At 47.6% G+C, this 27171-nt stretch overlaps 1 protein-coding gene across 2 annotated transcripts; it reads left to right on the plus strand.

Annotated features, from left to right (window-relative positions):
* On the plus strand, positions 1-25664 carry Zc3h12d (zinc finger CCCH-type containing 12D). 2 transcript variants are annotated; one of them, XM_063233019.1, is made up of 7 exons: positions 1-670; positions 7523-7881; positions 8003-8389; positions 15304-15443; positions 19083-19317; positions 21753-21859; positions 22466-25664. In XM_063233019.1, the coding sequence occupies exons 3-7, from the start codon at positions 8073-8075 to the stop codon at positions 23023-23025; spliced, it is 1359 nt and encodes a 452-aa protein (XP_063089089.1). In that variant the 5' UTR covers positions 1-670; positions 7523-7881; positions 8003-8072; the 3' UTR covers positions 23026-25664. The 2 variants fall into 2 exon arrangements, with proteins under 2 accessions (XP_063089089.1, XP_013004293.1); XM_013148839.3 differs by lacking the exon at positions 7523-7881.
* The last annotated feature ends 1507 nt before the right edge of the window (positions 25665-27171 follow it).

A 27171-nucleotide genomic window follows, 5' to 3' on the forward strand; every position in this document is an offset into this window, starting at 1 on the left:
AGGGAGGCAGAAGCACCGTCCACCCCGTGCAGGGCAGCAGTAAGGAGAGCCACAGGGTCATGTTATTCCTGTGTCCAAGCTCCTCCGCCAAAGGATTTCATGCTTTATTTGAGCCTCCTCTCTTTGTGGAAGAAGGAATAGTGTCTTCCTCCACCCCACGTCCAGGGTGTACCCCAGAGCCATCTCTGTTCTCTCCCGTGCCCCTGCCCCTGCATTCATGTTTAGTTTTGAGTTCTCCCTCCCTGAGGATCAGCTAGGATCAAACTCTCTTCCCCAGCACAGGCAACAGTGAGGACATGGAGCTGCAGTTCTCACCCTCAGATTCTTCTTGGCTTTTTCCTCTAGGACGCTCCCGGATTTCCTGTGTAGTGGCTCCTGCTGCCACCTTCCGGAAAGTTCATTTTGCATATGGCTATTGAACTTTGATTTGGTGACTCATACTGAAGCGAAAACATCAAGTTCTCCTCCCTCGTTTGATTGCTAACCACCTTTGCAGCTGACTGTGACTTCTTACACAGGAAGTGGAACGTTGGCATGAAGTGGCTTCCAGCTGTGGTGCGGCCCAGACTGGCGGCCCTCTCCTGACTCCGGGACCCCTGCATCAACGTGGAGCCTGTGGGGCAGCTGGGCCATCATATATTGGGAGATCCAGAAGGTCATACCCTGCATGGTGAGTGCATGTGCCTCTGCCCTCAGTCAGCGAGGCAGACAGAGTGCAGACTTCAGTCAAGGGGCTGGGAACAGAGGCTGACCCTTGGGGTGGGGAGGAAGAAGGGCCATTTGGTGAGCAGTCTTTGGGTGAGTACTGTCCTGAACAATCTGACTGCTCACACCTGAAATTATTCTAAGTGCTCGAATTGAAAAATAAAGCAAGTATCTTAAATTTCCCTGAAGGACAGTCCTTGTTCAGTTTTAGCAAGAATTTTATGGGGGAAAGATTAAGCTCTTCAGTTTAAGCAAAACCTCCTGCTGTGGTGTATGTAGGCATTGTAAAGATATAGGAATGCAACTCAGTTTTCTCTCAGTGCTCATGAAGCATCCAGCATGGATGTTGGTAGCTAGTTTCCTGGGTGAATGCAGATCAGGACCTCAGGGCAATGACCTCAAACACCACTGTTCTAGAGGAGGGCTGTAGGTGCTTCAAGTGGGCTGATGAACACATCCAACTCTTAAATCTGATTGTGCTGAAGATAATTTCAGCTAATTCTGTGCTGTCATAAGAAACCTCAGCTTTGACTCCTCAAGACTGTGGATTTTTCTCCCAAGCCAGAAGCTGCTACTCTCAGAATACCAGCATCTGACACATGGATACTGGGATGTAGAATATAGGAGCATTGTTCTGGGGCATAGATCAGGGCTGCAAATACTTGTATGACCCAAAACTGTACGAAGGTAACAGGCAACATATAGCCTGAAGATCCAGGAGCAAGTTTAAGAAGATAACAAATGGCCGGGCTGGCATGCCAATGCTCACAGCAGCAGGTATAGCAGTCATCAAAAGGTGGAAATGACTGAAGTGTTCATTGATGGATGAATGGGTGGGTGAATGGGTAAATATAGTATAGTACCCATATAGAATGGGTAAAAATAGTATGTGCTATATACAGTGGGTGTTACTCAGCCTCAGAAAAGAAAGAGATTCTGACACATGTGGCAACATGGATGAACCTTGGAGATACTACGCTAAGTGAAATAAACCGTGACAAAAGGACACATGGTAATTGGAGTGTCCAAATTCACAGACAGTGTGCAATGGTGGTTGCCAAGAGCTGGAGGGCAGGGGGAAGAGGGTAGTGGTAGCAGTGTTTAATGAGTGAAGCTTTAGGTTTTCTGTTTGTTTGAAGTCACAACCTCATGCTTGCCAGGTAGGCACTTATGCCACTGAGCTTTAGTTTGCAAGATGAAAGAGGTTCTAGAGATGGATGATGGTGATAGTTGTCCTACATGTGAATGGACTCAATGCTATGGAAATGTACCCTTAAAATGGTTAAAATGGTAAATTTTATATCTGATCACAGTTTTAAAATTTTTAAAAAATACTTTCTTTTTTAAAAAGCTCATGTCAAAAAAAAAAAAAAAAAAAAAAAAAAAAAAAAGAGAGAGAGAGAAAAAGCCAGTCTTACGGGCTGAAATCTTTGCCTCTCTTTGACTTCCTCAAAATCTAACTGACAAGTCTGCTGAGGGCCTGGAGATCTGTGTTGAACCGCAAAACTTCTGCTTCAACTCTGTTGAGAAGCTGGGCCGACTTTTTCATCCTAGTGGCTGAATTCTGGCAGCCACTGTGTCATGGATTTCTCTGGAACTGGCAGAGGCCACACGGACAAGGACAAGATACTGAATGTGCTCATCTGGCCCTGAGCTGTGGCCTCATGGCAGCAGGCCATGGCTAGGGGTCACCTCCTGGCAAGGGTGATGGGAATTGTGCCCCCCTGCCCCATTTTTTGGTGGCAGAAATCGAATCCAGGGCCTCACGCTTGCTAGGTAATCGTGGCCCTTTGTAGTCTGGTGCTTACTTGCTGTGGAATGTTGGATAAATCGCTAAATCCTGTCTTTTACTCAATTTCCTCAGAGAAACTGCAACATGAGGAACGAGGTGGTGTTTTGTATTTCCTTGGAACTGCAACACACAATACGGGAGGAAGCAGCTTGTAATTACAAAATCCTGCACACAGTGGGGGTGAGGGCAGGGGTGTGGGTGTGGGTAGCTGCGCCCTTCCATATCTTAGCCTTCTCATTCAGATTTTCTTTCATTTCCTCAGGGTGTCTTTTGGTCAGAGGGTACAGATGTTTGGTCTGGGGGTCTTCAACCTGGTAGGTTGCTCTAGGAGAAACAGATCTGACCCGATTCCCCTTAGTCTACCCATGAAGCCCCTCAGCACCCCCTTCCTGGTTTCTGTCCACTTTGGATTCTGCCAGAACACATGCCCACAGCCTGGTTGCCTTGTTTACTACTGATTAGGGAAGAAAGTGCTGATTTCCTGGTAAGAGGCAACTATGAAGATTTTGTTATTAATCTTCTGGGTGCTTTGTGACTTCCAGTCAAGATTGAGGAAGAAAACTGAGATAAGGTTGTTCAAACTTTCAGGTCTTAAAAATAGAAAGGCAAACCAGCAGCTGGGGTGTTGGAGCCCAAGGGCCATCACGTCCCAGGGGAAGGTTGTCACCCAAAGACCCAGGTTGGCTCCTGTACACAGAACCCCCTCTGCCAGCTAGGATCTCTCTTACTTAGAAAAAAATTTTTAAAGGATATAAAGTTTTGTTTTAAATCCTCAAGGAAGGAAAAAAAAATCTCTAAAGAACATGAATTACTTTTGTTAATTTTATATAAAAACAGCCATTTTGTCCCACATAAAACTTTTAAAAATTCTTCAGAAAAGGCACTGTGGATCTAACCGGTGGGCTCCTCAGGAAGCTGCAGCCATGGACAACCTCCTTTCACGGCCACTCTGTGTCCCCACCCGGTCAAAAATGCACCTCTTCTCATTGTGGAAATGTTCATGTTTCTGTCACACCCAAATGCAGAGTTACAAAATAAACACAGCTTCTTCTCCTACCTGTTCCTTCATGACTAAAGAAAAGCCACCTGACCTCTTCCTATTTTGTTTTTTTCCATTTCTGCAATAACAAGATACTTCATGGGCCCGAGTGAAACTCAGAGTGACAGAATTATTTTCAGGACCTACTGATTGTCAGTATCTACTATTTACCAGCTATACAATCTTCACCCTGTACCACTCGAAGCCTCAATTTCCTCATTTGTGAAAGGAGAAGCCTTATGTTTACTCCATTATCCCACCAGGAACAATAGGAAATTTAAACAAGACTCTCTGTGTGAAACCATGAAAAGCCACATAAATATAAATGTCTATGTTTCTGTCATCTGTTGATCTTTCTCTCTTCCAAAGCAAAATAAGCCTGAAGGCATGAGCAGGGAGGGTGGAGCTGGATGTGGACAGGACCACAGGGCTCGGGAAGGCTTTCTGCAGGATGTGACAGTGGGCTGTGCCTCATAAGAGGACAGGTGCTCTAGGCTTGGGAGGAAACCTGAGGAGAAGCCTTTAAGGTCAGTGAGTGGCCTCTTAGGCTGATCTGTCAGGCTGGATAAATATCATCTTCCTCCACGGAGTTTGGTTTGAAGTTGAACCCCAGCCCAAAGCAGCCATCCTGAGACAGAAAGACTGTGACTTGTATAGAAAGAAGGAGAGACTAGAGCAGAGGTACCTGAACCAGAGATGGAAGGTAGGCCAGCCTGAAGGGGAGACTTGTGCTCTCATGTGTAAGTTTTGTCCTTTACTCTGTCTAGGGGGAGGAACATGGAGATTCTTTTGGAGGCAGGGAAGGAGGTCTCTGAGTGATACATGAGTTGAATCTTAAAGTTTGTCCAGCCAAAAGGAACATTCCAGATAAAGAGAAAAGCATGTGTATGAGAATATTCTGGAATTCTTAGGGAGCAGGGAGGGTTTCTCCGTGGGTTCTGAGAAGGGCTGGGTTTGCGGCTGGTGGATGGTGGGTGAGGGAGGCAGGGTCAGAGTTATATCATGGCACAATTGATCAGAATTTAGGATCTTTTTGTAGTCAGAGTTGGCAGGATGTACTTCTAACCGGGGTTGATCTGAGGAATGATCAAAGTAATGATGAATGTTTAAATTTTCAAGGTTTCTTAGAGTAAAAGACACATTGGTGTTAGTCTCCTCAAAATGTTCCTTTGTGTTTTCCCTGTGAAGTTTGCCAACCCTACCTCCCTGCTTCTGTCCTGTTGGGCTGTCTCTCACTTGGATTCTGCCAGCACACAGGCCCGCAGGCTGGTTGCCTTGTCTACTAACAACTATATTCCCTCTGCCCTGAACATACTTATTGTTTTTGCCACGTTTTAAAGAAATTCTCTTTCATGCATCTATTTCTGAGGTGTGATCAAAACTACGGTGAATGCTGCTGCCGAGTGCCCTCCGACAAAAGCTAGGCTCATAAAAGCATTACAGTATGTCCTTGTCCACCATATCTACCACATTTGATACCTTGCAACTTCTGGCTCCTCCTAAAAATAAAAATGTTGAGTTGATTCAGGACATTAACGAGCCAGAACAATGCAAATTAAAGACATTCAGGAAAGAAGAGTTCCAGAAATGCTTCAGAAAATAGCCAGGGGATCATGTGTTTGAAGTGAGGGGACGTATTTTAAGAGCGATCATGGCAATATGTCTTTCACGGTAGCAAAAACAAGCAATCTACTGTGCTTCTCAGCCCTATCTCGTATGGTGTCAGCCTGCTGGTAATATAGGATGCGGGCTACATGTGAGTTCCAGGCAGATGGGTGTGAGGCTGGAGGCCCTCGAAGGCTGTGGTGCTCTGGGTAAGGGATGAGGAGGGCTGGAGAGAGGCTGGGGGAGCAAGTGAGTCGATGGAGATGGGGGTTTTCAGGGACAGGCTGAGGGGAGGAAACACACCGGGCCTTTGGAACCAGGGCCCAGGAGAATGGCCACACAGCTACAGGCTGTCTCTGTGGAAGTACCTGTGGGGATGGCTCTTGATTTTAGAAGAAACTTTGTGGTTTCAGAACCCTTCTGTACCCTTAAATATTTTGAAGGATCTCCATGGACTTTTGTTGCTGAGGGCTATATTTATCTATTAAAATATACTTGGTTAGAAACTAAAACTAAGAAACAGTAAATTAACCTTTTTACTTGCAGTACCGGGGATTGAACTCAGCACCTCGCAAACCCATTTATTTTTTATTTATTTATTTTTTTGTCTTTTTCCTTTTTATCGGTACCAAGGATCGAACTCATGACTGCTTGCTTGCAAGGCAGGTGCTTATGCCGCTGAGCTAAATCCCCAGCCCCTAAACCCATTTATTTTTAAACAGCAATGTGCCAGTCACACCTTTATAAAAACTCCATCTTCCCAAAGTGGCATGATTTTTTTCAAATCTCTTTAATGTCTAGTTTTATAGACGACATCTGGATTCTTACATCTGCTTTTGCATTTAAACCCCAGCAGTATCACAGGACAGATAGTCTCTGGAATATTCTTTGGGATACTATGAAAGGAAGAAAATAAACACATACTTTACTATTATTATGAGATTGTTATTGAAATTATTATTTTGAAATTATGAGTTGTTATAGTTTCATGGATTCCCTGAAAAAGTCTTGAGGTCCCCCAGGATCACCCTGTGAGATCACCCTGTGAGAACCACTGAAGTAGATCCGTGGTCGTCTCTGTTGAATGCCAGCATTCTGAGTTCCCACAACACTTTATTTACATAGTGTGTGTGTGCCTTTATAGGGGCTACAGGGTGGCCTGTGCAGGAGTCCCACATTGAAAGAGGGAGCAGAGGAAAGAGCTGGACAGATGTAAGAGGAGAATCAGGCTAAGCTATGTAGCCTGAAGGAGCACAGAGTTTGGAGAAGAGGCAGTCCATGGTTTTAAACCTGAAACTAATGGGTTAGAGTGTGGTCCACAGAGTCAAAAGCAGCAGACAGGTTGGATGAGGCCGGAGTGGTGAAGATGCTGTTGTCCTTGGCAGTTAGAAGGTGACCTTGGGGCGGTTTCAGTGTTTCAATGGTGGTGGCGCTGTCCTGGGCAGCGTCGGAGCAGGAGACACGTGAGGGAGGACTGCAGCAGAGGTCCATCTATCCAGAGCTGGTTGTGAAGTACCCTCCACCTGCCAGACCTCGACCCTAGCTGTGCCACAGCCCCTGCACTACAGGAAGAGGCCTGTGAGAAAATATGAAGGCCACGTGGGAATCACACAGTCTTGAATGCTGCGAAGGATTCAGATGGAGGAATAGGATGAACTTCTGAGAAAAGGACAGAGTGAAAGAAATGGGAAAAAATCTTCAATCAGCAGTATTTCTAACAGATAAAAATGGGAGACAACTTAAACTTCCATCTTTTAGCATATGACTAAGCTGTGGCAAGCAACATCCTTCCATCCATCCATCCATCCATCCATCCATCCATCCATTCATCCATCAGATTTGGGGGATACCATAGGCAACAGGATAGGTAAAGTGGCCTGGAAAAAATTTCTAAAATGCATTTTTAATATGAAAAGGAAGTTGCAGAACAATATGTGCAGCATGGCATCATTTATGTAAAAAATCAAACCAAACAACCGTAAACTGTATTTGTTTTTATTTATTAATTTTCAAGTTAAATGTGTAGAGAAAGTGTTGGAGACATTGCAAGCAGTTAGCAGACTCAGAAGAGAGGGACTGGAGAATCAGGGTCTGCAGTACGCTTTACACTCATGTGTTGTCTGACGTTTTCACATTAAATACGTTTTCATGATTATGGCTGTATTTAGGAGAGATCAAGTTGTCCCAAGTAGTCATACTGGTTTAGTCATCATCTCCTTCTGAAAATACCATAACAAGAAATAGCCATTTTCCAAAACAAGATAATTAGCTCCTTTCCAACCTCATCACCCCACAGGGGGGACCCAGGCAGTGAGGTTGGAGAGGAAGAGTTGAATCTGGTCTCCCTGTGACTTCAAATATTTACCCCTCTCTCCATCCAGATTTCCTTTTCCTGTAGGACACCAGTCACTGGACAAAGGCCAATGCTGAAGACCTTGTTTTAAAGGTCCTGTCTCCGAGTACAATCACGCTGTGAGGTCCTGGGGTTAAGAACTTCAGCACAGGAATCTGGGGGCCACCCTCCAGTCTCTAACAGAGCCTCAGGCACATTTCCTTGTCCTGCTCTGAATGCTGGGTGCCCTGCTCAGCACCTGCCACCCTGGGGTGTGGTTGGCGAGCCCTGCACAGGCGCGATGGGGTAAAGACCTTTGAGAATGCGCTAGCGCAAGCAGTCTGATTGCATCTGCAGCTCCCCAACCACACGGAGCAACTGAAAATCCCCAAGGGGACCAGGCTCAAGGTGATTTCCTGACTGATAAGGCTGGAGGGAGGGAGCTTGTACCCAGTTTACCCTCAGTCACCTGGCAGCCTGGCTGCCACACTGCATAGAAAACACCTGATGGACATTGTTTTTCCTTTAGCTCATGCCCGTGGGGCTCTGCCAGGAGGAAGCTGGGGGTAGGACCCACACAAGGTGCTGGCTGGAACAGTATGGAGCGCCCGAGCAAGATGGAGTTCTTCCAGAAGTTGGGCTACAGCCGGGAGGATGTGGTCAGGGTACTGGACAAACTGGGTGACGGCGCCCTGGTCAATGACGTGCTACAGGAGCTGATCCGGACAGGCAGCCGCCCCGCTGCAGCTCAGGAAGTCTCAGACAGTGGCACTGGGCCCCTACTTGTTCCCAGGGGCTCCTGTGGGGCCCCAGACTCTGCCTGGAGGGGCCCAGGGCCAGCCCTGGAAGAGGACTGCAGTGACCCGGCCAGTTCTCTGCGTCCCATAGTGATCGATGGCAGCAACGTGGCTATGAGGTATCTTTCCTGCTTTCCTCATTGAGTAGCTGGGGGTGGGTAGTGGAGGACTGAGTCTCAGGAGGCCTAGGAATCATTCTTGCTTTCTGTAGCTGTTCTGAAGAGCTTTGGGGCCAATGGATTGGTGTAGAATCCCTGTTTCATCTTTTAGTAGCGATGTGGCCTTAAGTAAAGCCACTCAACATCTCTGAGCCTTCATTTCTCCATCTGTACTGTTGGGGATCGGCCCTTCTGAGAAAGTAGTTTGAGGATCGGGGCTGCACAACTTGCTGGGGACAGCCCCTCTCTGATCATGCAGAAGAAGAAACATACAAAGTCTTCCTTCCTCTGAGGGAGGCGTGGGTAATTGGGAAGAGCCCAGGGTCAGGTGTGGACAGATGTGGCTTTTTCTCTGGACCCTGTCCCTCACCAGCTGCACAACTCTGGGAAAACAAGAGTTCTCGATTCCTCTTATCTCTTCTGCCTCCCTCAGGGATGTGAGAATCTCGTGGGAGAAAGACCAGAGCTGCCCTGGGAACCCTCTGCTGGGGGTTGGTTGGGGGGAGGTCTCAGTTCCCTTGTTGTGTCTGAGAGGTGTTTGTGGTCCTCGTCTAGCTGCAGACTGCTCTTGACACCTTTGTGCATTTTGGGGATGTGAGCATCATGCTCTGAATGGCCGTTGTGCCGGGCTTGGCTGAACCCCACTGCGATAGCCTCTGCAGCCTCCCACACTCCACCCCGGGTGAAAGATCTTATGGGGAAGAGGTTATGGGGAAGAATTCAGGAAAGTAGTTTCAGAGGCTCCCACCATGTCAACAAGGCATCCTCAAGTTTCTCCTGGGGACTGAGGCTCATGCTGGATTTGCCTTTGCAAGACAGATAGCAGTTTGGAAAAAGGTTCAACACAACATGGACCACCCTTGGATGCTGTCCTCCCACATTGTGTGTTTTGCACTGAGAGCAGTGCACCATTTTTCCTCAGGCAGGTCTAGCATCTTGTTGTATTAATACATGATAAAGCCGGGCATGGGTTGCATGCCTGAGTCCTAGCACTCTGGGAAGCTGAGGCAGGAAGATTGCAATCTGAGCTTAGTGTAGGCAACTTAGCCAGACCTTGCCTCAAAACTAAAAAATAAAATGAAAAGGACTGGGCATGTAGCTCAGTGCCAAGGCTCTGGATTCAATCCCCAGTAAAACATACACTTCTACACCCCTGCAAAAGGTGATGAGCCCCTCTTTCCCTGGGACTGATGAGCTGGCCCTTGGGGTGCTTTCATATTCTTATGCATGTTCCTTGTAGGGGAGCCTATAGAATCCTGCTCCATTTAAGATCTAGAGCATTACTGGAACTTGTAGGAATCCAGTAGGCTTTAAGGGTCCTGGAAAGAGCTGGAGGGAGCCTGGTCTCTGAATGATCTAGACCAGACTCCTCTCTCTTTCTCTAGGCATCAATAGAAAGAGGGCTTTGCATGTAAAATGATAATCATATTAGTTAAAAACATTCCTAGCTTTAGATTCCAAATCAAACAGTAGAATGGACACACGGTAAAAAGATTACTTTGGGGCATTATAGGAAATCATTAGCATTTTTTCTTTGGGTACAAGAATATTTTTAGGGTTGTTACAGGGTAGCAGTGCAAGATTTTCTTTTGATGGGAGTCTCAGTTGCTGCCTGGAATTACAACTTACACTACATCCTTTATCTGCATATGACCATGACCCTGGTGAATCTATCTGGTCTCATCACCTCTGCCCTCTACTCTCCCAGCAGCATTCGGTTTATTCTTCTCATGTTCAACCTGCACGGGTGACAAGTGGAAATCCTTCCTCAGACTTACTGTGAGGTGCTTGCCACACACTTGCTGCCCATGAAACACCTCCAGTAACCAGAATGCATTTTCTCTGTGTGTGCACATGGCTATATGTCCACATGAATACATGCACACATGTGTATCCACATGCAAACATGTATGCCTGCCCATTGTATCCCATTAGTTAGTCAAAATTGTACAGCAACCACCTGACCTTGGAACTTAATTTGTTCCCCTTAAAAGCAAGTTTTGGGAAAGAATGAGAGTCTGAGGTTCCATCCCTTTCCCTGTCTCTTCTACGGTGGCATCTACTGTGTCCTCCAATTGAAGTTTCAAGAGAAGCTATATCCCCCGGGGCCTTCCAGATCCTGTGATTGAAATCTAGGCAGAGGCTGAGGCAGAGGCTACAAGTGATGGGCAGTTGAAACCCAAACTGGTGTGTCATTAGCTGCTGATTTCAGAGTTCCAATAACCCTCAGAGACAGTGTTTCTGGAAGCTCTCCTTCACTGAGGTTTGTAGTATGGAAGACATTCATGTCTTCTGGTTTTGAAGGTGAGGCTGCCTGAGAAGGAGCTTGAAGCTGAGAGGGACACATGCCCTTTCTTCCCTGAAGGGGAGAGATGTGCAGCTCCCTCCAGAGCACCCTCCAGAGTGTCTGCCACTGGCTGTGACTCTATGTCCCCAGGAACCTCTGGTGGCCTGTACTTGTGCCTACAGAGAACAGCGGCCGACATAGGCCTCCATGTTCATCCACAACCAACACTCCTGAGCCCAACATCCCACACTTTCGGGGTAGAAGCCCCAAATGTCTTGCCTGGTGACCTTAGTGGAAGTACATGCATAGAAGTCAGGGCTGACTTGACCAGTCCTGATCTGGCCAAGCATATTATATCCCTTCCAGGGTGAGAGAGGGTCAGACCTAAGGACTGATAGCTCACTCAAACACTCCTTGTGCTGACAAGGGATGCACCCCTTAGTGCCTCCTAAAAGGCAGAGGAAAACAGAAATCCCTGGCCATCAAACACAACATCGCTGCTAATTTCTCATTTTGCATGAGCTATCCCTAACATTTAGAGGGTCACAAATTCTTTAAATATCTGTTAAAAGCTCTGAATCTTCTCAGAGAAACACAGATATGCACACATAAGTGATTCACGGTGTGTATTATTTCAAGCCCACTTGAAAGAAGAGGCCCCCAAGTCAGTAGAAAAATACAAGAAAACAAACTCCTCCCTCAAGCTTCCAGAAAGAGGCCCAGCTTGGCTGACACCCTGAGTTTAGTCCTGGAGTCTGTATCAGATTTGTGGCCTCCAGATCTAGAAGAGAATAAATTTGTTTTGTTTTAAGCCACCAAACAGCAGTAGGAAACTAAGATGCCAGTCAATAAGGACCAACAAAACACAACTTGTACTAAACAAAAACAAAACTTGTACTAAAAAGGCAGGCTGCTGTTCTCTGTCCTTGAGATGTTTCAATAGAACAGGGCTAAGCGGGTGGCACTTCCTTACAATGGACCTAAAGACCCTTCTGTCTCCTCACTGTTGCAATGCAGAAAATTCACTGGGCTCCCAAAAGCAGGACTAATGGATTTCCACCCACCCCACTCATAAGCAGTTAGTCAACTTTTCTTTCCTGGGGATTGAACCCAAGGCCTCTGCACTAAGTTACAGCCCCGGCCCATTTTCAGCATATGTGCTGCTGAAGTGAGCATGCCAGTCCTTTTAAAAAAAACTTTGATTTAATTTGAGTTTCAGACGTGGTTTTGCCAGATTGCTCAGCTTGTACTCAAACTTGTGATCTGCCTCCCTCAGCCTTCCAGAATGCTGGGATTACAGCCACCATGCCTGGCTGTAGTCAGGCAACTTTAATAAGAATTGTGTGTTGCAAAGTGGGTGAGCATCAGTCCGAGACCTGGGGAGCCAGGCTTGGGTCAGAACCCAGGACCGCAGACAGTTCAGTGCCTGAAGGTCTGAGTTTGGACTTTAACGCATGGCTGCCGAACGCAGCTCTTGGTGATGATGGAAAGTTTTAGTCTGTGCTATCAGCTATGGCAGCCACTTGCCACACGTGGCTACCCAGCACCTGAGAGGTGGCTCGGGCGATTGAGGAACTGAATTTTAAACTGTATTTCCCTTGAATTCATTTGACTTTAAATAGCTGTGCACGAAGCTGTGCAGCTCTGGGTTTTCAGCTAAGCAGCTGTGTGGCCTTGGCAAGTCCCTGACTTTTTTGAGTCCTGTTTACACAGTTAAGAGGTTGGACTAAGTAATCTCCAATAGATGTTTCATCTCTGACACGCCAAGGTTAAAGGTGATTATTTCACATGTGTTAGAAAGACACAAGCATATTTTCTTCTAAAGGAATTTTTCTTCAGAGGTTCAGAGAGAGAGAGAGAGAGAGAGAGAGAGAGAGAGAGAGAGAGAGAGAGCATGTTTGGGTCACTCAGCTGAATATCTGAGTTGCTAGACATCTGACTTTGAAAACAAAATGTCCAGCAACTTTTTAGAGATCAGGCAACTTGTGAGGTGGCCTGTTAGCAGCTGCATCATGGTGTTTGGGAAGAATGTGGCTTTCTAGGAGGCACGAGGCAGCAACTTTTTGCAGGACCCGAGAACTCACAAGCTCCCAGCTTGCTTCACATTCTGTGGGCAAATCTAGCAATGGTGGGCTTCGAAGCCTCCAGCGTGGAGGAAGTCACCTGAGAGTTTCACATCCTCTTAGTGCTTCAGAGGACAGTTTCATTTCACTGTGTCCTCATTGGGGCTATGCTGGACTTTTTGCTACACTTTAAATCTATTATAAAACTTAGAAGATTCCGCTTCTTCCAGAAGAAGGACTTGGTCAGTGCAAAGAATCTGGGTGGAAATAGCCTCTGTTTTCATCAGGTCCCTCTTGGTGGGCTACAAGTTGGCAGGCAAGAGATAGATACGAGTTTACTTTTGGGCTGGGGAACAGACTGGCTTCTGAGCCCCTGAATCTGTTCTGACCAAACTTAGTCTGCACCCATTTCTTTATAAGGTGAGAGCACCCGAGGCAGCCCTTGCCCACCTCTTCTTGCCCTGACTTGCTCGATCTCCTGGGGAGAAGATTTTGAGCACTGGTAATTTAATCCCAAATAAAAAACAGTGGAAACAAGGGTGTGTGTTTCTATCCCAGACCCCTAAGAAGTCATTGCTCCTCTTTCTTCCCTTCTATTCTTCGCCCAGCCTTGCTCCAAAGGGGTTGTTTGGTGAGCTTTAGCTTCTGCAGCAACTTCCTGGGTACAAATCAAAGATCCAGTGGTTCACAAGATAGTTTGGTTTCTATAAATGACAGTACCCCCAACCGTGACTGCCCCAGGCACAGTTCTCACGTTGGCATAGTTTACTTCAGGCACCAACCCACTTCCCCTTTCTACCCTCACGCTATTCAAAACCTCTGGGCTCTCATTTCCTTTGCCCATCAGCCTGCTGCCTGATAAGCCACCTCCCAGTGCTGGGCAGTAACCCAGGAAGGCTCCTTCCCGCAGGAGCACTTAACCTTGGGTGGCTTCTGCTCCAAGGAGCCACGCCTGGGGCCCAGGAAACCTGGTGCCAAGGGAGAAAGAGTTTTCAGCCAACAATCAGGCTCAGAGGGCAGGGGCACTAGACCAGATCCAGCACATTTCTGTACATCAGTTCCTTCAAGGGTAAAACAAGGTGAAGGTCACTTCCTCAAGGACTTGTAGTAATTAAATGAGACAAAATGTGCCAAGTCACTTGGCAGACAGAACTATTCACACCTATTAAAGATGAACTCCAAGAAGGGAGGAACATCCCTCCTCCGCACCTACTGCAGGCTTGTAGTGGAGGTTCATAATCCACGCTGAGACAGTGATGAAGTCTGTGGACAAATGGAAGCCTTTGTCTTACGCACGGCCCCATTGACCAGCATGACAGCCAATGCCTGATCACATGCCACGTTTTTCCTCTACTGAATGCCCCCCTCCTCTTTGGGCTCAGTGGGAGTGAGGGGCAATGACCTCCTCATATACCCCATCTACTTTCCTCTCTCAGCTTCCCCTGGATGGAAGAACTAGCATTCTATCCCCATCTTCTTGAGGGTTGTCTTAGTTACTTTTCTCATCGCTAAGACAAAACACCCAACGCTAAAAGTTAAAGGAGAACAGGTTTATTTCAACTCACAGTTTGTAGAAGTTTTAGTCCATAGTCAGCTGGCTTCAAGGTGGTATGATATGGCAGAGAGGCATCGTGGAGGAGAAACTGCAAACCAAGCAGGAGTCATCAAGGCAGCACGTACCAAGGTTCCCTTCCCCTTTTATCCCATTCAGGCTTCAAGCCTTTTGGGTGGTGTCACTCACACCCAGGGTAGACCTTCCCATTATCCACACTCACAATTATGTTAGACCAATCAGTGGAGAAATTTAGAACCATATACCCCTCACCAAGTATCATATAGCATAGATCCAGCCAGCTCCAAAAAGCCCCACCTATGAGCACATGAAGCTTTGGGGGGACATCTAAATACAAGCCATAATGAGATTTTCTCACTATTTATACAAGTCTCCTAGTGCAGCTTTGATGGCCAAAGCAATGTGTTCTTTTTACCAGGAGAAGTCCCCCTTCCCCTACAAAATTGCAAAGCCAGCGTTCTCAGTTGTTATTGAAGCTGAAGGAATTCAAGCTCTCTGATAACTCCAAAGAGCCTGACTTCTGTTATCCATTTTATAATGCTTCATTGACCCGTGACTGTCCTAAGTCCTCTGAGAAAATAACAGGAAAGGTCACATATGTAAGAAAGGATGGTACCTAAAGCTTAAATACGGTCCCCTTCCAGGCTCAGACTGGCTGCTTCTCACCAGGCTTTGCAGGGGCCTCTGCTCTCAAGAACCTGTCTCTCCCTCAGTCTCCCTGTCCTCCTCTTTCTTGGAATATTTTCCCTGGGGAGCTAGCGTGCTATGTCCTTACCACCAGCTTCCTGGTTCTAGTTATGGGCTACAGTTGTGGTTAGAAACATTATCTTTAAAACGCAGATCTGCCTGGTTCCTTCTCAGTAAAGAAACTGTGATCCCAAATGTTCCCAGGAGAAATTACTCCTAGGAACCCTTCCTGTGCCTTCTCAGTTTCTTTGTCTTATTTTCATAGCCATGGAAATAAAGAAGTCTTCTCTTGCCGGGGAATCCAGCTGGCTGTGGACTGGTTCAAGGACAGAGGACACACCTATATCAAAGTTTTTGTCCCATCCTGGAGGAAAGAGCCATCCCGATCCGATACCCCTATCAGAGGTAAGCTGGACTGGTTATGCTTGAGGGATGCAATGCACCCTTCCTTGGTAATGCTCCCCCTCTTGGTAATGCTTGTGGTCGGTTATCTTTCTAGTGACCAGTTTAATGGTGTCTGTTAAAAACATCTATGAAATCACTTTCTGTGACTGTTCCGTGCCAGCAAGACACCTGAGTACAACAGTAGCTGCTCAGAAAAGAAAGTTGAATAAATGAACAAATAAATTACTCAGTCTAATCCCAGCAATTGGGAGGCTGAGGCAAGAGGATTGTTGTGAGTTTGAGACCAGTCTGGGCTACAAAGTGAGCTCAAGGCCAACTTAAAGTGCACAGTACAACCCTGTCTCAAAAAGATTAAAAAAAATTACTCAATCTTTTAGTGTGAATGCTTAAATTCCCAAAATGATTGTGTCTTACAACTTTTAACACTGAAGAAAGATTGGCTCTGGTATATAGGGTCACACAAAGATGTGCACCCTGACAGGTAACGTTTATTATGTACTGAATAGCTAGTCCCATCTCTTCATTTAAAACAAATGGTAATTGAGACCCAGGAAATTCTTTAATTCATATATTAGCTAAGAGAATCTTTTAAGCAAAATGACTGAACAAAGTGGTTTAAACAACAGGATTTTGTGCGGCTTTTGTTCAGCCGTGTGGTACCAGGAAATCAGGTGCTGAAACTCTGTTGTGGCCCTTTCAGCTCAGCCAGCAGCCTCTCCGTCATGCTGGGAAATTTCCTTCGTGTTTTCTTCTTGTCTTTTTACTGACAGTTTTGTCTTTGTCTGTGGTTTGTTTTTAATTCTGTCAGTGGTTACTAGTTTCTTCTTCTGTCTCCTTTGCTTTTTATTTTTAAGTAAAAACATGATTGTCTTTTTGCTGCAGCATCTTTCTGAATATTTCTGCAGGGACACAAACTTTTTAAAAAGTTCTCTTACTTTCCACAATGCTATTTTTTCCTGACTCTCTTTCTCTCCTTTCCTCTTCTCTTCTCCTACCCTCTCCCCAGCTTTCCTCCTCAAAGGCTGGTGGTAATCAGTTCCTGTGCAACTGCCCTGGGCTTTCTCTTCTGGCTTGGGGACCTTTCCCTGAAAGGCAGGGCTGACCCTCGGTGCTGACCCGCTTCCACACACCCCGTATGGGCAGACGAGCAGTAGGCACCTCTGCCCACCGCGTGTCTGGTGCCCCAGTGATGGGAATTTGATGCTAGGGGAGCAACACAGTGGGACTTTCCTCCTTCCTTTATTTACAGTTTTGGGATAGGAAGTCAGTGCAGGTCCCCACCTTGGGACACCTGTCGTGAGTGGCCCTCCAGGAAGCCAGTGTGTCCTGGCCCTGGCCCCTCCGCAGCCTCGACTGTCTTGTGGCTGCACAGGGAGAGGGTCCCCAGCTCTGGGTCAGCCTCGTGGGCACACTCTGGGCCGTGTTGCCCTCCCTGCTCTACAGTCAATACGGTCCTCTCTGCTTTCTCTCTTCCCAGAACTTATTAAAATCCTGGGTCTGCTGTTATTCCTGAACCCATTTTTAATATGATAGGTACCATTTTTGAGTCCCTTAGCTGAAATTTCAATGGAGTTTATAGGAAGAAAGGGGGATACACACATCTCTGCAATAGTCCATTATGAACTGGTTACCCCCAAATAATTCTTTATGGCACCAATGTGCAGACTATTGTCTTTCAACCATTCATTCCATAGGTAAATATAATCTATTTTTAGATTAATATAAAATATTAATATAATAGTAATATAAATATAATAGTTAAAAAATAGGAGAATTATTTTGAAGCAGGAAAGGAATTTTGAAACAAGCTATCATAAAGAATGTACTATGGGAGATACATAAATAAAAATATCACAAAAGAAAAAAAAGAATAAAGAAAAAGAAAAACCATGTCTCAAACTGGGGGAGGCTACACATCACATAATATTTTTTTTTTTGTCTTTTTGAGACTGAATCTTGCCATGTGATTCAGGCTGGCCTTGGTCTCGCTTTGTGATCCAGGCTGGTCTTGAACTTGCCATCATCTTCTTGCCTCAGCCTCCCAAGTGCTGGGATTACAGGAGAGCACCACCATGCCTGGGTCACATCACACACTATTGATGAAGGATTAATATCTAGATTTATGGAGAACATCTTCAAATGAATGAGACAAGGACAATGAACCAATAGAAAAATCAGCTAAAACCAGAATGAGTCTTTCAAAGAAGAGAAAACATAAATGGCCGATAAACCTATGCAAAGATGCTCAATCTCATTAGTAACCAGACAAATACAAAGTAAAACTACCATAAGAGGGCACTTTATAGTCAGTGGTTTGGCAAAAATTATTAGAGAATTTCTAAGGAACATTCCAGAGAGTTCCTTGGATTTCTGTGCCAGGGGCTTACTTGCAAGCTACTGGAGTGAACACTAGACCACCAAACTTCACCAGCCACGATCAGTGAAAAAAGCAGTTGTATAAAGTACATGCATAATGATTCCATTTGTGCAAAGCTCAACATGTAACCGTATTGAAGATGGTCCTCATACACACATATCTCGTAATTGAAACAAGGGAATTGTAGTTTATAAATCACTGTGCTGTAAAATATGAACTATTATAAGGGGAATGGAGAGGACTGAACAGGGGGGAGCAGCAGGAGCTTCCCAAGCACGGCCTGTTTTGTGCTCCTCAAAGTTTATGGTATTTTTTATTGCACTTTGTACCACAAATATGTTCTCTGTTGTCTTTTTAAAGTCTACAAATCATGTCATACTGGACTTAAACTTAGGGGAAGAGATAATCTATGAAGAATAGGTTCATACTTTTTTAAGTTCTGGGTAACTGTTATGTGGAAAACAGATTTTCCTTGTAAGTCTCCAAAGGGAAATCTAAGATCAAACAGTGGCCCTTCCCAGGGCAGAGACTGCAGCTTCTGCAAGGAAACATATTGCAATATTTGCACCATCTGGTGCAGCCCCAGTGTTTGCCAGACCTCTCACACTCCTGAGCTGGCTCAGTCTGCTCACAAGCACATGAGACAGGTATAGAAGGTGTCATCAACCTTATTTTATGACTGTCGCACTGCATGTTAAAGAGATGTAAGGAACTGGAGTCCATCTCAGAATCCAGGCTGTGTATTCTGAGTCCCAGACTCTTCCTCTTACATTCTGGAGTCACTCAGAGGTGTCTGTGGCAGAGATGTCTTTGTTTCAATGCAAAGGTGGCCAAGCAGACACTTGTGGGATGCTTTGCAGAGAAGGGTCCACCCAGGAGTCTTTCTGGTGGATGCCAGGCTGCTAATCATCGCTAAGGCATCAGTAGGATTCCAGTTAAGGCAGGAAGTCCACCCCCAGAAAGACCCCAACGTCTACCACTGTAGGGCCAATGGGGCATGTAATCCTCAAAAGGACAAGAGGTGTGGCTAAAATCCTCCTTCCAAGGAGGCTGTCTTAACTGAGGCAGGACAGAAGCCAAAAGCCACCTTGGCTTCAGGCTGCTGGAAAATTTAGTGAAATTTAGGAGAAAAAGTGAGCATTAGGAGTGGGAGGAGCAACTGGTGCCTGCTCCCGCCCCTGCTTCCATCTGATTGGCTGGGGCGGGGTGGGAGGAGACTGGGGCACAGTGGCGCTGACTGTGGTCTCGGCTTCTGGCCCCAGAGCAGCACGTGCTGGAGGAGCTGGAGCGCCAGGCTGTGCTTGTGTACACGCCGTCCCGCAAGGTGAACGGCAAGCGGGTGGTCTGCTACGATGACCGCTACATCGTGAAGGTGGCCTATGAGAAGGACGGCGTCATCGTCTCCAATGACAACTACCGAGATCTGCAGAGCGAGAACCCTGAGTGGAAGTGGTTCATTGAGCAGAGGTTGCTCATGTTCTCCTTTGTCAATGATAGGTACGGAGCAGGGGGCCTGGCACCACGGACTGGGGTTACAGCGCGCGGCCTCCCGGGGCCATAAGGTACTTTTGTTGCTCTGGGTCTCTTCTCTTTCGTGACCAGCTTCCTGGTGGGTCCCTTCACCCACGGGGCAGTTTGGTACCTGACCTGGACCTTGAAGTTCCCATGGTCATATCCAACAGACTCATGGCAGAGTTGCCCAACAGGTGGGCCAGGGTACATCAGAAACTTCTTTTATTTTTAGAATTTAATCCTTTCAATAAGACCTTTGAAATAGTCATCATGGGAAAAAAAAAATCTGAACTTTGTTGTATTTCCTGTCATTTATCATTGGGGTTTTTTGTCATTTTTTTTTTTTTCCAGTACCAAGAATCAAACTCAGGGCCTTGAGCTTCCCAGGCTGGTGCTGCACTACTGAGCTACTTCTCCAGCCCTATTTTAGGGTTTTAAAAAAGTTTTGAATTACACATGGGAGTGTAGTAGAGAGTCTTCAGGCATTAAAGATCTTAAATCTGCCTGGAAATGGCTGTCCCCACACCTCTTGGTCAGGAGCTTGGTCAGGAACTGGTCAGGAGACCCTGTCATTCTGCTGGCTCCGAGGGTGGTCCCCTGAATCAAGTCAGCCCTGGACCAAGCGGCTGTGACTGGGGAAGGGGTGGATGCCAGGGTCACAAGGCATAAATCTGTCAGCAGGCCCTGGGGGAGGGCCCTGACCCTGAGCTATGGAAGAAGGGAACCATGGCTTGTCTACTGCAAATGTGCTCCGGCATTCACTGGAAAAAAGCCCAGACGGTGGACGTGGGCCTGGGGAACAGACCGTGTGGCACAGCATGCACACACATCATTCCCACTTGTTTCTGTCCCAAGGCTGAAAGCAATAGTACCTGTGAGATTGCTGTGAGGACTGGAGAGAATCGTCCCAAACTGGTAACTGTTCTTCCAAGGCTAGATGTGGATGTGGCATCCTCAGGGTACACCTTTGCCCCCATCACTGTTGCTGAGGGGGTGGAGGTGGCCTCCTGAGCCCTGAGGCAGATGCTCACCTGCAATCACCCATTGTCATTTCCAGATATGCAGAGCCAGCTGCTCTCCCTGTCTACCTTTGGCCTAGACATCTGGCAAACCTTGTGACTGTGGGTTTCAGAAATCCTCCCTGGGGGCTGATGGGTCATGGCTGCCTCTGGCCTGGTGACAGCTAGGGGCCCAGGCCAAGTCTGTTGTATGCATTGGTCTCTGCTAATGGGTGGCTAGGCCATGTCTGCCTGCTTGACTGTGAGTGACAGTGTCTGCTCCTTTGGGCCCCGGGTGTGTCCTTGTTGGTACAGTTCCCGCTCTCTTGGGAGGTAAGGCCTTTGGGAACTTTTAAAACTATAGTGGGTGAGTCTCCAGATTTTGGGTGAGGCCCAGCTCAGAGAAGCTGGCTGTGGAGTCTGGCACTGAGCCATGGAGACCGTCCAGCTCTCTGCAGGGCGGGACCTTGTCATGACTCTGTGACTCTTGAAGGGTGGACAGCAACCCATAAATCAGTCCCTCTCCCATTAGATTCTCTCCCATTTAGAATCCTCCATTTAGAACCTTCATGTGGCCTAGAAGGGTTTCCTGGGAATAAAAATATTGATTTAAAGAGGGAGCTCTCATGAAATGGGTGAGTGTTCCTCCTGAGGCACTTTATTTTTCCCTTGGTTCCTGGGCACCCTGAGCGTGCATTCTCTTCCTTGCCAGGGCCCTGTGCCAGGGAGGAGGAGGGTAGGCTGCTATCCAAGAACAACATGAGCAAAGCTGGGGAAGCTGAGATGGTGCCCAGAAGCCCTGGGTTTGCTGCGGAGGGCCCCGGTGGTGCTTGGGTGCAGTGTTCTGGCTGCTTTCATCACTGAGGTCCTGGCTGGTGCTTCTGATTATCAGCACTGCACATCCTGAGCTTAGTTTGGTGTGGGATGAAGCACCCAGGAGAAAGGGGCCCAAGCCTCAAGGAGCTCATATGGTCCCTAAATCTTGTAGCTACTTTCTGTTAACTCCATGGAGGTTCCTATGAAAACAATGGGAATCTGGGGAGGGGAAAGAGAGCAGTTATGCTTTTCCTAGATGGAAGTCATCTGGGAGATTGTTAAAATGCAAATTTCTGAACTTCAGATTCTGATTGAACATGTGAACTCTGAGGCTGTGTCCATAACCCAGTTGCTAGGTGATTCTGTGCCTGCTGGCTTGCACCACCCAAGGAGGAAGTCTGGGGAACGGCTGGGGCTGTGCTGTGCTCACAGGCTCAGGGTGAAGTGGGTTGAGCTGTTTAAGATGATCTGACAACTGCCCCAGGTAGACGGTCCGTGTCATTTGGTACTTGTTGGGTGGCCTGGGCCTGCACCCCCAGCTCCTATGTAAAGCCAGTAGTGAGTTCCTTTTGGTCTAGCAATCACCGCTCTGTGCTTGTTTCCTAGGTTCATGCCTCCTGATGATCCTCTGGGCCGCCATGGACCCACCCTGAGCAACTTCCTGAGCAGGAAGCCGAGGCCCCCAGAGCCATCCTGGCAGCACTGCCCCTATGGTGGGTGGTGCCCATGGCCTTCTGACTCCTGTTCAGGGACTGGTAGGAGCAGCAGAGGGGTACAGTCAGAAGCGCTGGTCTGGCAGTCAGCAGCCCAGATTTCCTCCCAAGTTCTGCCCTTCACCGGCAGCATTTCCCTTGAGAGGTACCGTAACCTCTCTGGTCTGCAGTTTCTGGGCAGGGTTGCTGTAAGGCTGAAATGAAGTCCTACACACTGCTGCATGGAGCTTTGGGCTGGATGTTGGAGTCTCATGTGGGCCAAGGCTGTGCCATGTGCCCCTGGGTCCAGTTCTCAGCCCTTTCACTGTGTCCCCATCCTGCCCCACCATTGCCCCTAACTCCACCCAGTAAGAGTGCCCATTTTAAGGATTTTATCCCAGTTGACCTTCTAGGCAACCCTTTCACTAATCTCTTTGGGAGTTACTGTGCTCAGAGCACTATAGCTCACCCTGTAAGCAGAGTGCTTCTCACTTCTGCCAGACGCCAGGACCACAGGCCTTTCTTGGGGACTCCTGGAGAAGAGGGCAAGGCCCTGCACTGCTGGAGCTGCAGGCCTGTCCCTGCATCAAGTCTCACCCTGTGCCCTCTCTGCTCTGCCCTTTGCAGGCAAGAAATGCACCTATGGCATCAAGTGTAAGTTCTACCACCCTGAGAGGCCGCATCGCGTGCAGCTGGCGGTGGCAGACGAGCTGCGTGCCAAGACGAGGGCCCGGCCATCTCCTCTGGAGCCCAGCATGCACAGCCTCGCCCCCACGGCCCTGACCAACCTGCGAGGGGGCTTTTCGCGGTTGTCTATCTGTGATGATGACTGGGTGCCCACAGGCAGCGGCGCTGGCAGCCCCAGGCAGCATTGCCCGGGGGAGCTGGGGCCAGGCCCGTGCAGCCTCCCACTCCAGCGGAGCCCGTGCACCTCTGACAACCTCCCTTCCCAGCTGCGCCCTCAGGCCCAGCGGTGGGACGCACCTGGCTCCAAGGTCCTGCTTGTCCCACGCAGGCCATGTGACGGTCATTGGGCCCCACAGCTCAGTTCTGATCGCTTTCTGGGTCACTCGATCTGGGCAGAGCCGGTATGGGGCGACAGCGCCTTCAGGAGACCTTCTGGTCTGTGCTCCCCAGAGATAGAGCACAAAGCAGACGCCGGTGCTCCCGCAGCGTCTTTCCGCTAGATCTGGCCAACCTCAGGGTGGCCTGGATTCCCCGTTCTTTCTTATTAGCCAGGCGCATCTGGCTCAGGCAGAGATAGCGCCGGGCTGACCCCAGTGAGTGACCCAGTCTTCCCCAGTGACTTGGGAAGGTGGACCGATTGATGGTTGTCAGCCTGGGCCTGAGTCCACCTGGGCAGGACCCCTTTTCTTTACATAGGTCAGAAAATCTTCATTCTCCTTTTTAATGGTAGGTGCCCCCATGGTGGCACTTAGTGATCCTCACTGAGGTCTGCTCTGTCGAGGGAGGCTTGGTGTAAAACAGCTGTTTGTGGGCTGGGGGTTTAGCTCAGAGGCGTAATTGTCTGCCTGGCAAATGCAAGGTCGTGAGTTGGATTCCCGGTAGGTACCAAAACAGACAAAAACTGTTTGTGCCCAGTTGCAAGTAGGTCACAAAATCAGTTCAGTGTTGGTGCATACTTATAATCCCAGCACTCTGAGAGACTGAGGAGAGAGAATAGCAAATTCTACCCCAGCATGGGCAACTTACTGACTTAGTGAGATCCTGTCTCGAAAACATTTTAAAAAGGCAGGGGATGTGTTTTAGTGCACAGGCCTTGGATTAAATTCCTAATACTGGTCTGGGGATGTGGTTCCTGGTGGAGCTCTTGCTTTCCATGCACAAGGCCTGGGTTTGATCCCTAGCACCACAAAACAAAAACCAATAAATAAATAAATAAGATTGAAAATAATAATGTATTTAAAAAATAAAAATTCAAAAAAATTGCTAGTACCAAGAAAGAAAAAGAAAAATCAATTAGGGTGGATCATGATCACCACATAAGTAACAGAATAGGACACATCAGAGCATACCCCATGTGATCAGGCTAAGTATGAACTTGTTTCTAGATGTATGTGCCTGTGCAATGTGGAAAGCCACATAAACTTAATGTGGTTCATGGTTGAAAGTTTGAAAAAGTTTGGTGAATGATTTTGAATCATTGCCTCAAATAATGTTTGAATATGCAGTCAGGCGGCCAGGGGATGTTTGCTATGGGAGTTTTCAGGTTACCTATTGCTAACCCCATCCAGGAGAGACCCAGGTTTGCAGTGTGGCTGTATGGGGCTGCTAGAGTGGTGGGGCCACTTGACCCCAAGGGCCTGCTCAGGGGCCCTCCACCCCCATTTGGGCACATTCACATTATACCACCCAGATATCACTCACACACACACTGCATATACCACCCTACACTCTGCTCCACTCAGTGTTTGGTCTCTCTGCTTTTGTCTAGCACAAACAATACCTTCTAAACCATCCATACCTTACAATAAACCTGGGCCCAGGAGTCAGAAGTCTTTGCCCAGAAACCCTCAGGTGCATCAGCAGAGAGCTGGGCTTTTATAGAAATTTACTGCCACATTCTCCTTGTTCTGCTTCTTCTAGAGAGCTACTGCTCTGTATTTGAAGGAGAAGGGGACAAGCCATTTGCACCGGATAAGAAATGAGACAGTGCTGTCAGAGCATGGGTGCCATATTGTCTGGGGACCCTGGTATCCCTGGTGGCTGGCACCTGCCCATTTTGGTTATCATGACAGCCTTCTGGATGGTGGCTCCTGTGTTCATTATCTTGTTCTGTGTTCATATCAAGCTCAGCTACTCAGGAAGCATGTGGACATCTGCTAGTCGAACCTGGTCTCCCATGCCTTCAAGTCCCTGCTCTCTGGCAAGTGCATGGGGAAACTCCTTCCATTTTATTACTGGGCCGAGTGTGTTGCTGGCACAGTGCCTCAGAGAGTTGCCTTCCAGCCCTTTACTCACGATAAAGCTATCTTTTGGGAGCACTGCAATGATATTCTATCATTCTGTGCCTCTGTGATCCTGGAGACCGAACCCAGGGCCTCCTGCATGCTAAATAAGCACTCTGCCACTAAGCTGTACCCCCTGCCCTTTTTGTCTTTAGATTTCAACACAGGATCTTCCTAAGTGGTCAAGACTGACTTTTGGTCTTCCTTCCTCAGCCTCCCCAATAGCTGGCATTACAGATGTCAGTGGTCATGCTCAGTGCCTTTTTTTTGGTACTGGGGAATTGAATTCAGGACCTCGTGCTTGCCAGGTAGGCTGTGCCGCTGAGCTATATCCCCGGCATCAGCATCTTCTTTATAGTCCCTATTCTTAGCTGGCTCTAGTCTATTCCTTACTTCCCTATCACAAGGAGAATGTTGTACCCACAAGATTGCCTTGCATCTTGGGATCTCGGTTCCGAAGAGGTCCACTTTTCCCAGAACAGGTGGATTTTCTTCATGTGTGTGTCCTCTTGACAGGACAGCATGCTGATGCAGCAGCTTTTGGTTTCTCTCCTGCTGTAGAATCACTGGATTGCTTATTTACAGTTGGAAATGTTTGAACTGCTTCCTCTGAGGACAAGTTTGAGTTTTAGTAAGCTGTAAAGCTATTACATTTGGTTCAGTGTGATAAAGATAAGTGCCGGGGTGGGGAGGGAGGGGAGGGATAAAACAGCACATTTCAAGTGCAATCCCCTTTGGAATTTTTCCAAAGTCTTAGTATGTCTTTGTGACACAAAAACATGGACAGGACTGGTAAGTGGAATGTTCCTACTTGCATGGCAGTTACTGTGCTCCAGAAATAAATCCCTTTTACCACACTTGGACTTCGTCGTCGACCTGTGTGTCAGTGTTTCCCTCTCCGCCTCCACTGAGTTTTCATGTGTTTAGTGCCGTGGGTGTGAAGCCTGAGGTGGTGTCCAGTTTTGCAGCTGCTGATTGGCGTTTTGCATTAGAGGGGCTGGAATCCACCCTTCCCAGAGAGGTGGCCAGGCCCATGGCAAGCACATACCTTTGCTGGTTGTTCCCAAGGACACTGGCTGCTCAACTGTTTGCTAGACATTTAAATCCTCACCACTGACCAATGATTGGCCTCATACAGGCGGCTCTACTCATTGGACGGAGCAGTAAAGTCCTTGACTTCTCCTATTAGTAAGGCTCCACCTAGAAGAGGATTGGAGGCCAAAGTGCAGGATGTTGGGGTTTGAGGGGTGAAAACAAGCGCAGCCAGTTACATCAGCCCTGTTCGGAGAAAGTGACTCTCAGCTTTGGTTTTTGCAAAGGACTTGGATGTGGAGGATGAGCCAGCTGCTAGGCAGGGTGGGGAGGGTGGAGGTGAGGCTGCAGAGGCTGTCGGTCTGTTTACCAATCAGGGTAGGATGAGGGCAAGATTATAGAATGGGATTGGAGGAGAGACAGTAAAGAATAAGGAGAGCACGATATGAGACCAATGGAGCAAGGGTTCTGAGAGCTGGAACATTCACTGGCATCACAGATTTTACAAGGGACTGCACAGAGCCCGAACCGGTTACATGCTTAATGGGGATCTTTGAAAAATTAAAGTGCTAGGCCTTTTCTTCCAAATGATGAAGAATTTCTAGATGGTGACAGCAGAACACTGAAGTAAGAATGGGGATCTTTGTAAGTGTGGGGCCCTTGTGACTGCACAGATCCCTATAAAGTCACCAAGGAGGTAAGTAAGGGAACATTCTCAGCAGAACACTGAATGAAGACACACATACCTTGTAGCAGGCAAAGGCCGTGAGCACTGGGGAAAGGTCCTGGTCCCCCAGGTCACCTCCTGAGGGTCTGCCTGTTGCATATATCTGAGGACTGTGCCTGTCCACTCCTGACCAAGAGACCAAGAAGAAGTTGCTGGGCTTTTGCTAACTCTACACTGATCACCTATTTCCAGATGGGCAAGAGATGCCTAAAACTGGCAGCAATTACAGTGTTGGCATGAGGCGAGGTTCTTGGGCTACAACTGTGGCTCAGAAAACTAAATGATGGGAGGCTGGGGATGGAGGCAGCTGGGAGGCTGACCAGAGTTAGAGGCTAGGGATTCTGTCAGGCATCTCTGGTCTGCTTCCTTTGCACCTGTTTCCTTCTGTTTGTTGTCGCCTTCTAAGGCCTCCCTATATAATAGGCCAGACTTAGGTGCATATGCTTCTAGTAAAGGACTTAAGACACAGCCTCAGAAAAACCTGGAAGGATTCTGATTGGCAGGGCCAGAAGGATTCTGATTGGCGGGGTGTGGGTCATGTGCCTATCCCAGGACCAGTCACTTTGGAATAAGGAAGTTCCACAGCTAATTCAGCCTGGGTCTCA

This window comes from Cavia porcellus, unplaced genomic scaffold, assembly GCF_034190915.1.
Source record: "Cavia porcellus strain 051 isolate PalLab524CR breed Dunkin Hartley unplaced genomic scaffold, mCavPor4.1 scaffold_22, whole genome shotgun sequence".
Lineage (NCBI taxonomy): Eukaryota > Metazoa > Chordata > Mammalia > Rodentia > Caviidae > Cavia > Cavia porcellus.

Coding starts and splice junctions, on each gene's coding strand:
- Zc3h12d (XM_063233019.1), top strand. CDS start 8,073: ATGGAGCGCCCGAGCAAGATGGAGTTCTTCCAGAAGTTGGGCTACAGC. Junction 15,444..19,082: donor ATCCGATACCCCTATCAGAG/GTAAGCTGGACT, acceptor TTCTGGCCCCAG/AGCAGCACGTGCTGGAGGAG. Junction 21,860..22,465: donor CTGGCAGCACTGCCCCTATG/GTGGGTGGTGCC, acceptor TGCCCTTTGCAG/GCAAGAAATGCACCTATGGC.